This window comes from Cnephaeus nilssonii (assembly GCF_951640355.1).
Source record: "Cnephaeus nilssonii genome assembly, chromosome: 16".
Lineage (NCBI taxonomy): Eukaryota > Metazoa > Chordata > Mammalia > Chiroptera > Vespertilionidae > Cnephaeus > Cnephaeus nilssonii.
Genome location: NC_137087.1, coordinates 34,779,959 through 34,796,389, shown reverse-complemented (window position 1 = coordinate 34,796,389; position 16,431 = coordinate 34,779,959). Strand labels below are relative to the sequence as shown.

The 16,431-nt window shown below is 44.1% G+C and overlaps 1 protein-coding gene across 6 annotated transcripts in view; it reads left to right on the top strand.

Annotated features, from left to right (window-relative positions):
• SGMS1 (sphingomyelin synthase 1) overlaps positions 1-16,431 on the top strand; it is a 253,701-nt gene that overhangs the window by 216,569 nt on the left and 20,701 nt on the right. For all 6 annotated transcript variants that reach the window (XM_079793330.1, XM_079793327.1, XM_079793325.1 and 3 more), the window contains one exon: positions 3,543-4,395. In XM_079793330.1, coding sequence (XP_079649456.1) covers positions 3,773-4,395 — 623 coding nt within the window. In that variant the 5' untranslated portion in view covers positions 3,543-3,772. The remainder of the gene's footprint in view (positions 1-3,542; positions 4,396-16,431) is intronic.

The following is a 16,431-nucleotide window of genomic DNA, read 5'->3' as shown; positions in this document are numbered from 1 at the left end:
TCCTTGCTGTCACTGGCGAGTTCCTCTGGCTGTTGAGAACTGCCTATGGACTTGCCTTTGCAAGATCAGTGTCCTTCGTTTGGATGGAGGCTTGCAATGCCAGAAAGAGTATGTGCATGTGTATGTGTCTGTCTGTCTGATGGCCTAGATTGCCTTTTACCACTTGATATTTTTTCTTTTTAAAAAAAAATATATTTTATTGATTTTTCACAGAGAGGAAGGGAGAGGGAGAGAGAGCCAGAAACATCAATGAGAGAGAAACATCGATCAGCTGCCCCCCCCCCCGCCCCCCGCACACACCCCACCGGGGATGTGCCCGCAACCAAGGCACATGCCCTCGACCGGAATCGAACCCGGGACCCTTCAGTCCGCAGGCCGACGCTCCATCCACTGAGCCAAACCGATCATGGCGATATTTTTTCTTTTTTAAAGATTACAGTGTTATCTTTTAAAAGGAGATTATCTGACTGTTCCCCTGTCAGAGAGAAGTGAAGTAACACTGTGGCATTGGTCTGATCTTTGTGGTTCTGAAGGGGTTTCCCCTCCTGGCAGACTTCCTGCATTGGACAAAGGGGAAAGCCCACGTTCATGTCCTTGAGCATGAACATTCCATCAAGAATTTTTCTTTAGCGTTCTTGTGGCCACTTGCAGATGTTGAGGTTGAGGGTTCCTTGGCTGTTAGCCTCATTCTGCTGAGGAGGATTTGGGGAGAAGCCTGGAGTCTGATGCTGGGAGATCCCTTCCCTGCAGGACCTCTGCCAGGGCGCCCACGTGGCCTGTGTGCCTTCTGGCCTCTCCCGGCAGCACTGGTGACGCCTGCAGCTCCTGTGTAGTGCTTTCCAAGTGGTCGGAGCTTCTCCTGGGTGTCCTATTTCTCTCTGGAGACTGCCCGCCTGATTCTCCTTGACTACCCAAATCGTTTCAAAGCCCTTTTCAATGTCAGTGACATTTTGCGTAGCTTTATTTTCCATTAAACCATGTAAGGGACATTTGTTTCCTGAGTTATTGCGCAGATATTGATCGAGCACATTCTGAGCCCTGGGAATGTGAGACGGGGATGCTTCAGGCTGAAGCTCTTCCGTAGTCACTCATAGGCTCCTGGGGGAGTCTAGACAGACACCACAAGGGAGTGTCAGAGGGAAGGCACACAGCACTGGGATGGATGCTCAGGAGGGGGAACGCCCAACTCTTTTGCAAGGTCTGGAATGTCTTTTAAGTTTTACTGCCATTTGACTGGTTGTTATTCAGACAGGGAAATCAGGAGTGGACATACTGTCCATCACTATTCCAGAGTCAGATTTGGGGGTTTAGCAGCGATGAGTTTGGTCTTTGAAATCAGGAGACCTGAGTTCAGGTCTTGTTTGTGCCACATGTGCCCCATAGGGAGCGAATAGGAGTTCTTGGGGTGGGGAGCGGGAGAGCCTTAATGCAGGAGGCAACTGATTGATGTTTCTCCCCAACACTGATGTTTCTCTCTTTCCCCCCTCATAAATAAAATAAATAAATAAATAAATAAATAAATAAATAAATAAATAAATAAATAACTGAAGCTCACCTAATGGGCTACGCATGAGAGAGGCTGAGAGTCAAACCATGGTCTGTCTTCAGCCAAAGGCCATGCTACATGAATAGCAAGGCTTTGTTACAGAGCTAGGTATTTATTTTTAACGTTTCTTGTGTGGGAACTAAAAAATATTAATATTTTTCTTCTAACTTCTCAGCTGGGCTGATAATCAAATCAACAGAGACAGATTAACAGGAGAAAATCAAGTTTTTAACACATGCCCATGGGGAATTCACATAGGCATGAAAACTCCAGAGACAGTGAGGCAACATTGGGTAGATGTGGTATTTTGGACAAAGGAGAAGAGGGTGGGGGGTCTTATATTTCAGAAGTGACAATGGGTAATTTACAGGTTGTTGAGGGAGAGGGGAACACTCATGGCAGGCAAATTCTTGCTGGGCAACTCAGAAACAGTAGGACACAGGGCATCTCCAGCTAACAGAGCCTGCCTGGAGCATTCCTAATTATCACACTTAATTCAAATGAGGCTGCAGTGAACATGCTTAAATTTCCTTCCTGAAGCACACTTCTCTGTCTGAATCTCTTGGGCAGAAAAGGGAGGAGGGTCAAAGGTTCTTTCTGAGTCTTGGTTTTTAATAAACAGCTTAAAATCAATATCCTAAAAAGGCAGCTTCAGGGAAGCAAAACATTAGTTTTTTCACTTGCTTTCCAATTTTAAATGATTGTTACAAAAGTAGTACATGCTTATTAAAGAAAAATAGATGGGAGAAAAGTAGAAAATGCCCCCAGGCCTGCCATCAAATATAATTTCAGTTAATATGTGATGTATTTTTCCCCAGGTTTATGCAATGTTACGTTCATTAATCACCGCTGAGTTTAAATAAGAGGAGGTACATTATTTATATGTAAATTTACATTGATACTTACATACTTTTATAAAATTTTGAATCTTGCTTTTGAATCTGCCCTGCAGATGTGAATTGGTTATCACCACATAACTATTTTAATAAATAGTGTTTTGAGCTACAGGACTCAGAAATGAAACTTACAGCTCTTGGATGCAAGCTGGCATTTAATAAAGGGCAAGTTTCTTGACCTTCCTGGAATTTAGTTTCCAAGTTTATAAATGAGGGAGTTGAATCAGATCACAGATTTTACAACTGGGATTCCAGGAAACACCCTCTGGGCTGGGAGTAGAACGGTGGGCAGAGCGGGAAGACCCTGGCCCTTCACCCTGCCTGTGCTTCATCCCAAGCAGCTGCATCGGTAGCTCTTCTGTAGATTTGGGCATCCGAGCACATGAGGAAACAGGGATTCATTGATTTTTTTGTGTGTGAAAAAATATAAATGTTAAACCAAACTGTCTTGAAGCTCAACATTTCTATCGTATCTGTTAAGTTGCTGTGTGTTATGTACCTTTTAAAACACTTCTTCACCAGGTAGGATGATAGGTTAAGCCCGTGGTGGGCAAACTGCGGCTCGCGAGCCACATGCGGCTCTTTGGCCCCTTGAGTGTGGCTCTTCCACAAAATACCACGGCCTGGGCGAGTCTATTTTGAAGAAGTGGTGTTAGAAGAAGTTTAAGTTTAAAAAATTTGGCTCTCAAAAGAAATTTCAATAGTTGTACTGTTGATATTTGGCTCTGTTGACTAATGAGTTTGCCGACCACTGGGTTAGGCCAATGTGCCACATTCATTCAGCTTGTCCCAGGAAGCATCTGCATACACAGAACCACTGATCCGTACTGAGCAGTGTCCACAGCACGATGAATTATTTCTTAGAAGAGACCCCATTGAGGAGGCTGTAAAACATTTCCCCTTTGACTTTATCCATCGCTGGGCCTTTTAATGCTCTTTCAGGGAAGGCCAACCAGGGAATCAGTGGCCCCTTAGACTAATACATGTTTGAAAACTATAGGCTTTATCGGTAACTGGATTTCCATTTTCCTTATGCTTATGAAGGTTTTGCATTTTGAGGGGGTTGACCAATATCTTGACCTTTTCTCTTGCCTCCACAGAAGGAAGAATCTTGTTGAAAAATGAGGTGAATGAGTGCTCGGGTCCTCAAGAACCCTGGACAGCTACATGAGGTGTTTAAAAACTGCCCTGACCATCTTGCTACCCAAGTCCCTGTCATGAGGCCTGACAGGATGAGCACGCCTTCGAGGGCCAGCATCCTGCTCCGTAAAAACTCAGACTGCTGACCTGCCGAGAGCAAGCAGGGGACTGCCTGTTGTCTGCCAGTACAATGAAGGAAGTGGTTTATTGGTCACCCAAAAAGGTGACAGACTGGCTGCTGGAGAATGCTATGCCAGAATACTGTGAGCCTCTGGAACATTTCACGGGCCGGGATTTGATCAACCTAACCCAAGAGGATTTCACAAAACCCCCCTTGTGCCGAGTCTCCTCCGACAACGGGCAGCGGCTCTTGGACATGATAGAGACCTTGAAAATGGAGCACCACATGGAAGTACACAAGAACGGCCATGCCAACGGGCACCTCAGCATTGGCACAGACGTCCCCACCCCTGACGGCAGATTCAGCATCAAGGTCAAACCCAACGGGATGCCAAATGGGTATAGGAAGGAGATGATCAAGATCCCCATGCCAGAGCTGGAGCGCTCCCAGTACCCCATGGAGTGGGGCAAGACTCTTCTGGCCTTTCTTTATGCACTTTGCTGTTTTGTTCTCACCACAGTGATGATCTCGGTCGTCCATGAACGAGTACCTCCTAAGGAGGTGCAGCCTCCACTACCGGACACGTTTTTTGACCATTTTAACCGGGTGCAGTGGGCCTTTTCTATTTGTGAAATTAACGGCATGATCCTTGTAGGACTCTGGTTAGTTCAGTGGCTGCTCTTAAAATACAAGTAAGTAAAGCAAAAGCTCTCAGACTCAGTGACTGAGGCGTTTGCACTGCAGATGTCTAATTCTCATTATTTGGAAATGCAATTTGTGAAGCAATGCAATCAAAGCGTATTATTCCCCCATTTTTAAAGCCACATACCTAACTAAAGCTCTGGCAGCTTTAAGAAAACGCCATGTTTATTGCCTTTTTTTGTGCAAGATTTGTACAGAATGGTGAAAAGAATTGTTAGACTGTTCTGTTTTCACTTCACAGGAAAGAAAACCCGCAAACACCTTCAGAGAGTATATATAGGCTATTGAACCACAGAAAAACCATCCAGTCTTGGTGTTGTTAGCCCGTCAGAGAAATTGTTAACAGTTGGCCAAAGCACCACGAATGGCTGTACAGCTTTTCCCAAGCAGAGTCAGACATCTGGGACCTTAGCAATGCGTATTTACGGAGGTTTCACACATAAAATTCAGAACAGCTATTCCAGAGTGGCTTGGGCTATTGGGAAAATAATACTCTCAGGGAATGACTTTGTTTAGGTAGGTGCAATGCAGGTGAACCTGTGTGGCTTTTCACCTTCTAGAATGTGTGGCAACTAAAGCAATATGTGGCTATTCCATTCACATTTCTCGGGATTTTAGTAGGTGCCTCCTTTTAGTTTCCAGTATATCTAAAGTGACTTTCATGTCCCTAGCTCTAAACTCAGCATAGACCTCCTCAGGCAAGCTGTCAAGCTGTTTGCTTGGGATGTATAGCAAACGAAACACCGTCCTCTCGTCATTGGTGTATGATTTTCCTATTACTTGGACATCTTTATGGCTTCCACGCATGGGAGTTAAAAACTGGTTTGTTAAGGAACTGAGTTTCTCTGTAGTGGGCTGTGTTTCATGACCCACAGTATGGATGAATATTAAGAAAATCATCTTAAATCAGGAAAACAAAATGCAGACAGGGTTTATGTTGAACTTGACCTAGCAGAATGATGAGTATTTTCCTGGTATGTTCCTAAAGGACTGTGTTTTGTCAGCTTATAAATTACATAGATGCAAGTGGAAGTAAAAGCGATTTCTGACTCAGCCAGGAAAGAACTCTCTTAACTTGTGTAAAGGAAGCTGTTTAAGTGGCCAGTGTTTATTTTGGGACTGGTTTGGCAATCCTCGAGTTTTAGCTAAATTGGAAATAGAAACTATGATGTGGGCTGCATTTGATTTGATGGAAGACTTTTTTTTGTTTGCTTTAGCTTTAAGAGACTAAATTGATAGGAATAAGCTTTAGAAATATGAGATGCTTCCAATTTATTAATTACATTCTTTTGGCTGCCAAACCTCAGTTTCTGCATTTGACTTTTAACTTCTAAACTTCTTTTCCTAAGAGCACATTAGAAATATGCCAGTATTTTTTCTTTAAAAGTCAGAGTCAACCAAATTATGTCTTCTGAGATTATTCTCAATGTTCATTGTTTTGTTTATGACAGCTTGTTTTCTGGTTTTCCATCAACATTTTACATGCAAACAAATAATTTACTGACCCAGAATATAACTTTAGTTAAAATCATACCATGCATGAGTCCAAACCTTTCACAAAACTGTGACTTTTAAATAATTTATTCTTGTTCTAAGGAAGTATCCTGACCATAGGGTTAATTTCTTTAAAATATATCACTTTTTATATTTCTCTCAGCAGGGACTTTGTCCTCATATCTATTTTGCTTTAAGCTTTCTAATTTCTCATTTTCCTAGTACTTATTGCCAATACTGTAGTCACTTGTATATTTGCATTGTTCAGTAGCAATAAATCAGATGATTTGTGCCTTGGACCAAAACCCAGTGCTGGCCGCAGGCAGCCTGGGTTCCAGCCCAGCCCTGCCCTGCCATGCTGGGTGGTGTGGGTGACTCTCAGCCTCCGGAGCCTGCTTTTTCTCACCGGTAAAAAGGAGCCTCTCAGTCCAAATGATTTCTGTTCTATACAACTGTGTTTTATTTAGCTCTAACGTGATTGAATGGGCCAATTACGTTAGATTATTATTAGCTGCAGTGTTGTTTTATGTCCAGAAGACATGTAACTAAGGATTCTTTAAAGTGCTCTCTCCCGTTTCCATGTTGATAGGAGGGACATGGGAAATGGAAGCCGCCTCTTGTCAAGATAACCCTAAATAGCCCCACCCCCTGTCCTCCCACTGGGGTGTGTCCCTGGGTTCCCATCGGCCTCCCTGAGATCTGTCTTCAGTGTATGTGGCTCACCAGACATGTAAGAGGTAGCAGCACAGATGTAGTGGGTATTGATATACCGCCTTCCCCAGCTCTCATGCTCGGTCATGTCAGAGACCCCTTGTTTCTGCTTATTTATTTGCCTGTTGCTATGTAGCAGTTTTGTTTATCCAGCATGGCAGGGAAATGGAGACTTCTGCATACGGACTATTGTGTTAAACAGGAAGTTCAGCTCTCCCTCTTTTCCTGCTTGACTCTTCTGGCTCTCAACCCTTTTCCCCAACCCCAACCAGGAGGTTTACCACTTAGGAGGCACATTGCATACGATTCCTCGAAGGTGAGCCTGTTTGGCCAGTAATCCCACAGGGGAATTTTACTTTGATTTTAAGAGTCATGGAGCCCTTTAAAAACAGTCAGCCTAGCCCTGGCCGGTGCTCTCAGTGGTTAGAACGTTGGCATGTGCACCCAAGGTTCGCAGGTTGATTTCCAGACAAGGGCACGTACCTGGGTTGCAGAGTGCGAGCAGGAGGCAACCAATCGATGTGTCAGACTTCACCCAAATCGGGAATTCCTTGTTTTAAGAAAGCATGATAAAGACTGTTAACCTTGCAGACTCAGTAAGGACTTTCCGTGCATGGCTAAATCATGGCTACCACATGGTGACAGGGGTGGCTAGTGGGATGTTGAGAACGCCTGGTGAAGAGGGCCAAGGATCAGGATTGTAGAACTTCTAAGTCAAGGATTTTGTAGCCACCAGAGAAATCACTGACTTAGTCTGATGGTCTTAGACCCTCAGATTCAACTAGTCTAACACTAGGTTTATCGTTTTTCCCCCAACTTATTCTTCCTCCTATGTGGGCAGAGGCATTTCCTAAAATCCTAGAACTTCTCAGTTCCTTTTATACAAATGCTGAGTTCTATCAATTTTAATTTCAGGTTTATTACTGTTATTGGTGGAAGTGGAGTTCTTAGGGCTCTGCAAGGAAAGAATTTCCTGAGGCTCCCACAGGAGGATGGGGTTTTGTGGAGTTTTATTGATGTAAAATTAAGGAGTTTCCCCTCCCACGTCCCATCTCTGTCCATCCTGCCATGGGAGACGTCCCATCCTGTCTTCAGCAGGGCCAGGAGTAAGGCCTCTGCCCATAGTTTCTGCTGCACATTCAAGTCCAGTCCAGTCCAGCATTCTGCATGTGAAGTCAGCGTGGCCGGGCCATCTGGTTTCGAAGGCCACCTGGCCATGGAGAGAACACGGAACGCACTGGGGAGTGCGGGTTACAGAGCAAGAGGGAGCAAGAGAGAGAACAAGAGAAGGGGCACTTTTTGTCGGGGTTTCCAATCTAACCAGGAGCTTCTTCAAACTAAACCATTAGCTTTCCAAGATATTGTGTGCTTCTGATGGGTCCATCGCCTAGCCAATCCATTGTTCCCAGTAGACTGGCAGGCAGACACCTCCCTTATGCCACCCAACTTTACTGCGCATGTGCCTAAATCCCCCTGCTCCCAGCAATAATCCAGTACCAGATGGGCAGGGAGGGGTGTTAGTCCCCGCGGAGGAACAATGCTGTGTGGAGCTGTAGCTTCCTGGGAAGCTTCCCAGGTGACCATGCTTACAGTGTCTGATTCCCTTTGCTTTCTTCCCTTTGTTAATGTTACGACCATAACACTACTTCTCTTCATTCCTACCTATTGATGTATAGTGGGTGCTCAGATGGAGGCCCAACTCTTTAGCATGAAGCTCAGGGTTCTTCATAATCTGTCTCCGGTCTGTCCTGCCTCATCTCTGGCTACTTCACTCCACAGTACCCCTCAAACACTTGAAGCTCATATCACATCCCATTCTATTCCTTGTGTATTTCCTTCACTGCTCAATTTTAAGTTCCTCTAGGGAAAAGTCTGGATCCTATTTGTTACTCATCTTTTACCCCACTTTCTGTGACATTCCCTTATTCATTCAACTTGTATTTACTGAGCGGCCTTCTATGTGCTGGGCACTGATGTAGGCCTGGGGGGTTGCTGCAGTGAGCAGAGGTAGTGCTTGTGGAACTACATTCTGACTAGGCTAAGGCAGCAGTAAGCAAATGAATACATAGTACCAGGTAGTGATAAGGGAAATGAAGAAAAACAAGGCACACAATAGAAGGTACTGAGGATACTGGGGAGAGGGTTTAGATAAGGTGATGGAAGAGTCCGCTAATGAGGTGACACCTGAATCAAATGAGGTTGAATGCCATATAGGTCTTTGGGGCCAGGGCAGTCCAGACAGGAAGTAGGACAAGTGCAGTCCCCTAGACCAGTGGTCAGCAAACTGCGGCTCATGAGCCACATGCGGCTCTTTGGCCCCTTGAGTTTTTAGCAAAGGCCATCTTAGGAGTACCATAATTAAGTTAATAACAATGTACCTACCTATATAGTTCAAGTTTAAAAAATTTGGCTCTCAAAAGAAATTTCAATCGTTGTACTGTTGATATTTGGCTCTGTTGACTAATGAGTTTGCCGACCCCTGCCCTAGACTTACTTTACTTGAGAACAGCTGGGGGAAGGTCACACAGGAGGTCATGAGGTGTGGATGGTGGGAGGGGTAGGCATTGTCAGCCAGGGTTAAAGAGTTTGGATTTTGTTCCAAGTGTGATAAGTCATTAGAGAAGAATGCTATGAACAGATGTGTATTTTAAAAGATTCACTCTGGCTGCAGTGTAGAGAATAGGGAAGTGTGAGTAGAGGGGGTGAGGGGGCTGGGGAGCTGGTTAAGATGTCATTGCTGCTGTCCAGGTGGGAAATGATCATAACCTACACTCAGTTAATGTGGCCAGTGAGTAAATTTTGTGCTGGGGAGGTGGGAAGGGATGAACTCCGGAGAAAGCATGGTTCCTATTACACGTAGAGCTGCTTATCTTGTATAGCTACAGTGCTGCCTTCTGTTGTATCTTTCTCGTGCAAGGTTTTGAGGTCTCTGTGAATCCCTGAATTTTATATGGAATTTAATGGGGAGATAGAATTCACTAACTGGGGAGCTCTCACAACCTTGCTTGAATATATTTTATTGAGAGCAAAGCCATGTTGTGTGCATTTCCTGTTGTATGCTCCTAACTGACATCTCGTGGGTCAGAGATTTGCCTAAACCAGTGGTCGGCAAACTCATTAGTCAACAGAGCCAAATATCAACAGTACAACGATTGAAATTTCTTTTGAGAGCCGAAAACTGACTTCTGCGCATGGGCCACGAAGTTTCAATCGCACTGTATGTGCGCGCCCGCACGTGGTATTTTGTGGAAGAGCCACACTCAAGGGGCCAAAGAGCCGCATGTGGCTCGCAAGCCGCAATTTGCTGACCACTGGCCTAAAGGAAGTAGAACAGGTCAGTTGAGGGGAGCCGTTGGATAGCTAGGGTGTAGGACGGAGTGGTAAGAGCTTAGTGACTCAGGCATTGGTCACGGGTAGAACATTCGGGCGGGAACAGTCCTGTAGTTAGGGAGAGACCAGCGGAACAGTGCCTGAGTAGGTTCTTTGCAAATTGAGCCCATGTGGAAAGGGAAGGAACCGAGAAGAAGGGAAACGGTGGTGGCAGATCCTGCTTCAGACCTGTCATGGCATCTGTATTCAGAGCTGTTGTAGGGGCTTTGCTGCCCACAGAGGAACAGGTGCAGATTTCCAGCGTGGCTTTTCTGGGGCTGCATTCTGAGAGGACTGGCACGGGTGTTCAGATGTTTGGCAGCAGTATGTATCGTATCTTTAAAGACCACTTAGGAAAAGATTCGTTTTGTATTTTAACCTTTGATGAAAGCTCTGGCTTTGGAGGCCTTATTTGTGAGGTGGCTGTATGCCAACGTAAGAAAGTTTATCTACAGCATTTAGCTCTCTCCTATGAATGCAATCTAATTTCCAAGGACATAATCCTGTGCTGCCTGGGGACTGCTGCTCTAGATGGTAATTTGATTATTTTTGGTTTTTGTCTTAGACTCTCCACTGACATTTACCTTGCATTTTATCCCATTGTAATCCTATCAGTGCTTCTTTTCACATTAACTTGATTGGATCAACCTACTTATCTCTTCCTCTTCTAATCCCCAAGGTAGTTAATAACCACAGTTATTGTCAACATTTCCCCCATTGTGTTTAAGTCTTTGATCGTTGTGATTAAGTAGAGTTCTTAAAAGCCCTTGGTAACAGAGCATTTGATATGAAGCAGTTCTCTCCAGGTTCCTATTCAATAGAATTTATTTTCCAGGTTCCAGAAGAACCTTTCCTTAAATCGGTGTCATTTTATTACAAATTGCCCTTATTCTGTGGACCACAAGGCTAGTCTCTAATGGAGCTTCAGGGCATCTTCATATTGAGTGATTTATCAAGAATTATTGAAGACTGCATACTAAGCATGCAGAAACAAGCAAAAACAAACAAAACAAAACAAAAACACCCACAGCTGCGGAGAGGTTATCTTCTCCGGAATTTGTTTGTTTTCATTTTAACATCTCAGTTTTTGAAAGTGGGTGTTCAAACTCTATCCAAATATAAAACTCATAAGGATAAAAATTCCCTCGTGTTATTGAAGATTTTGGGGGCATCTCTCCCTTTATTTAATTGGCTAATAAGCGTTTGTACTCCTCTCCAGCAATAAAACAAGAGCTCGGGATGCATCTCTTGCCCTCTTGCTTCTCCCTCTACATGTAGCTGTGTCTGTCAGGTGCTTACTCAACGTCTGTTTTCTTCTGCTGTTTTTCATCCATGTTATCAACAATCATTGTCATCCTACTCAAATGGCAGATTCCAAACCAGCTGATAATTTTTTTTACATGCATCGTGGCATTTGATCCAATCACCCCTCAAAATAAGTAGTGTGATTCTCTCTCGGTAAAGGTAAGTGAGACTCAGAGAAGTTGTTGACTGGCCCCAGGTACATTTGGGGGACCGAAGGCACTTCGGTATAAAGCCAGTCTAGGTCCTGGTATAACATCCCTTGGAAACGTGTTATCTTAGTAGATAGAGTGGCACAGGCACCGTGTGCGTGGCACAGATGGAATGAAGACAGAGCAGCTCAGTGTTTGAAAATAGGGTTCAGGTGTCATACACCATGCGGGTCATATACTCATTTGCCCCAGAAGGGACCTGCCAACCCTGAGAGCTGTCACATCTTGCGTCGCACCGTAGTTTGTAGAAAACATACTTTGTTCCATCCTGAGTGCTGAAACCTCCTATAACTGCTCCGTGTGACACGGGCTCTCCTCTCGGCCAGTCTGGGAAACCTCCTTGGCCACCAACTTCAGTCACGGTTTTCTACTGAAGACCAGGAATGCCCACCTTACTCTTCCTCTCTGTCTCTAGTAAGTTCTCTCTTCTCCCACGAATTGTGACCCATCCTCCATCTGAGCTGTAGAGCCTGGGCTGAGGTCCTGCTTTCTGTCCTTTCCTGGGGACCTTCCCTGACCCATTTCCGTACGTACAGCCTGGATGTGCCAGGCTTTTGCGCGCCTGTCCTGTACCTCCTTCACCAGCGTCAGTATTTGGAGTGGGGATGGGCAGTCACGATAGGGGCTAGTGACAGATTCAGCCCCAGGCTCTATCCCCTTCTTACTCTTAGCCAATTAGTGATCTTATCTGCTTTCACCTTCTCTAATTTTTACCAATTTAGGTCTCAAGACTTAAATACTAGTATAGTCCTAGGAATTGTAGGGAAAATAGATTCACCCTAAATTCAGTAATTAAAGCAATTTGGCTTTTAAATTATTATAAATAATTATAAGGGGAAAGCAAAAAAAAAAAACCAAAAACACCAAAAAACATAGGTAGTTTTTCTGAGTTAATTTTTATAACACCAAAGAAAGCTAAGTAATTCTTCTTGCTTGTAGGCAGATTAGAAGACAAAGTAAACAAAAAGAAAAAAGTTACTTATCATGTTGCCAGAGATAAATGGTAATGATAATATCCCTTTTGATATTTTCTCTGTGTGTGCCTGTATTAATAACCTATATATGTGTATAATTTTAAATGGTATCATATATGCCTTCTTTTTTATAGCCTGCCCAGGGATTATCTTCCCTCTTTCCTTAAAAAACCATCATGGATGTCTGTTTAATTATTGGAGATCTGATTTAGACATCACCACATCTGTCCCCCACCAGCCTGTCAGCCGTTAAGCATTCAGTTATACTGCAAATCTCACTAGTTTAAGAATATTCTGTCCCTAGCCACCTCCTGGGAGAATTGGGTCAAGTGTCTTAATTTCTGTAGTAGCACTGTTTCTTCGCCTACAAAATGGGATGATAAAACAGTGTCTATCTCAGCGTTGTTGTGCAGATTGAGTGAATTAATGTGTACAAAGCACTTGACGGAGTCCTTGACATCCCTCTGGTACCCAAACCTGTGCCACTCTCATCCCATCTTAGTAGACGGCTTCTCTGTTCTCTCAGGCCAGACATCCTGGTTTGTTCTTGATATTTGCTTCCACCCCACATCTGGTCTGTCTGTTAATCCACCACTTCTCACCACCTCTGTTGCTGCCCTTGGTCGAACCAGAACCCCATCATCTCTTATCTGGGTTGTTGTAGGAACCTCCTGCTGGTTGCTCTGTCTCCATCTTGCTTCTTTTAAGTCACTTGTCAACCTGGCAGACAGAGTGTGTCACTGTAAGAGTAAGTTGGTGTACCATATGTCACTCCTCTCCCACCTCTTAGAGCTTTAAGGTGCAAGTTCTTATGTTGACCAATGAGGCCCTGTCAGACCCGGCCCTATTTCCTCCCAGACCTCATGCCCTCCACTGCATTGTACCAAATGCGAAAACAGTGTAGTGTTACTGTTCTAATTTTGATAGCATTTAATCCGGTTCTAAGTACTTTTTTATAGTATTTAATCAGGTTCTGAGTACTTTTTCCTATTTAAAAAATAAAAATAATATATAAAAATAAAGTCATCTAAACTGAACATAACATACTATTCTAACAATTCTTAATAATCCTATCTAATAAAAGAGTAATATGCAAATTGACTGTCACTCCAACACAAAAGATGGCTGCCCCTATGTGATCAAAGATGTCTGCCCCCATGTGGACACAAGATGGCCACCACAAAATGGCCAGCAGGGGAGGGCAGTTGGGAGGGACCAGGCCTGCAAGGGAGGGCAGTTGTGGGCGATCAGGCCAGCAGGGGAGGGCAGTTGGGAGGGACCAGGCCTGCAAGGGAGGGCAGTTGGGGGCAATCAAGCCTGCAGGGGAGGGCAGTTAGGGGTGACCAGGCCGACAGAGGAGGGAAGTAAGGGGGGACCCAGGCCTGCAGGGGAGGGCAGTTAGGGGCAATCAGACTGGCAGGGGAGCAGTTAGGCATCAATCAGGCTGGCAGGGGAGTGGTTAGGGGCAATCAGGAAGGCAGGCAGGCGAGCAGTTGGGAGCCAGCAGTCCTGGATTGGAGAGGGTACAGGCTGGGCTGAGGGACACACCTCCCCGTGCACGAATTTTGTGCACTGGGCCTCTAGTCCTATATAATAAGGGCGTAATATGCAAATCGACCAAATGGCAGAATGACCAGTTGGAGGGGGCAGGGCCGGCAAGCAGGCTGTGCCATGCCAGCCAAGGCATGTGCCAGCAGGCAGAGGGAAAGCCATGGTGATCACGGGGCGGGGAGGGGTGGCAGAGGTGACCAGTGGTGGCGGAGGGGCAATGGGGGGCAGGGCAGTCCGCTTGCCGCTGGTGCCTCCCCTGATCAGCCCGCCCAGTCGCCTCCCGCGAAGGGAGGCCAGACTGTAGTTTATGCCTGCTCCTCGCACGGGGAACAGGTTTAAGCCGTCAGTCGGACATTCCTGAGGGTTCCCAGACTGCGAAAGGGCACATGCCAGGCTGAGGGACCCCCCCCTCCCCCTCAGTGCACGAATTTTCATGCAGCGGGCCTCTAGTTATCTGTAAAACACTGACACTTTTATCCATACTCCTTTTTTAATGACATTTAATAAGAATGTTTTTCTTTTCTCTCAGAAAAAGTAGTAATGAGCCTATTACTCAAATACTTAGGAGAAGAATAGATAAGGGGAACCAAATACAATGACTGTGAGGTGACTGCCATTGCCAAGTGTGAGCAAATGAGCATCAGGCTTCTTTTCTTTCCTTTCCTTTCTTTCTTTCTTTTTTTTTTTTTTTTAGGCTTCTTTCTAACATGAAAGAGGGAGAGATGTATCCCATAGAGAAGAACAACATTATGCTTCTGAGAATTATAACCTGCATCTTGTTCTTGGCATTTGTTTACTCTCCAGTCATATCTCATTAACATTCTTCTATGGCTTTTTTTGTGGCATTGTTGCCCTTTTTAAATTTTTTTTTTTAAACAAAAGGGTCTCTGTTTGTAAAAAGTCAAAGGGGCCACTGGGGCGTCAGGATAGGCAGGCGGGCTTCTCCTGTTGGGGGAGATTAGGAAGGGGAAACCCTCCCTGTCACCCTGGCTGCCTCGGGAACAGGTGGCACTGGCTCAAGGACAGGATAAGCTTCAGGCCTCAGCCTCTACAGCTCTGGGACAGGCTCCCCCTCAGTCGTTGGGTGTCATGGTGTCGCCTGCAATTATGCCCAGGGATCTCTCATTTTAACCACTTTAAAAAATGTTTTAAACACATTTTGAACTTTTTAAACCTGTAAGAAATCTGTGGGAAATTCTTTGATTAATGAAATAAATACCTTCATTGCATACAATTCTTTGAAACACTTGTATATCCTGCTTTTTAAAGTTTACGCTAGTTCAGCATTATACATTGGAGATATTCTAAGCTTAATTTCAAAAAGATTAAGTAAATGCCGAAGATTGAAGATTCTTATGAACAACCAGCTCCAGTTTACCAACGTGTTTTTTGTTAGCATTGATTAATTCACAGGGACAAAGTCATTTGGCTTTTTCACTTCAAGTCAAATAGTAAATGTGACTGAATCTTCAATGTTTGTTGCTTTCCATTTTTTTTTGGTAAAAAGATTTGCTGTTTTTCATCCTTTCTCATTTTTATACACCTTATTCATAGATATCTGAATCCTTTCACTACTACTCTTGTGACTCAAATTTAAGATGTGAAAATAGCTATTGGTGTGTGGTGTGTGTGTGTGTGTGTGTGTGTGTGTGTGTGTGTGTCTTTTGGGTATTATGAAATAGGCGAAGTATTTTTAAGACCACATTCTTGACCAAAATTGAGTGATAGCAGTCATTTTCTTGTGTTTCTTGCTCTAAAGAGATGAACAGATATAGATTTAGCAGGTTTCTTAGATGTTTTCTATGTAGTTTAGTGAAATTACAGGTAATTTCTACTTGTTTGAGCAGGATGGCTAGAGAGGGCATTATCTTTTTAAGAAAGATGAACATTATGTCTTACAATGGAAAATTAACCTTTGTATTTCAAGTGTTCTTGTTAAGACATGGACTAGTATTATTCTCTAGTATCTCCCTCTTTACATTGTTTAGTTATGTCGTGCTTTTGTCATACTTGAAGTTAGAGACACATACCTTTACAAGACAGCTTTATGCTGAATAATTTCTCATCCTTGGAGGTGGCATATAGAGCTTTACTAAAAAAATAAGATGGCTTCTACAGTAAGCAGTTCTGACCCAGTTTCTGAAATGTGGGCAAAGAGACAAAAACACCCAGACTCTATTCATACAACCCAAGTGACTTAACTCACATGAACTGTGCAGTTAAAGATGAATGCTAATATAGTTGCATGGGCTATTTTTAAAAATATATTTTTATTGATTTTAGAGAGAAAAGGAGAGGGAGAGAGAGATAGAAACATCAGTGAAGAGAGAGAATCATTAATTGGTTGCCTCCTCCTCACCCCACACTGGGGATCAAGCCCGCAACCCAGGAATGTGCCCTCACCAGGAATCGA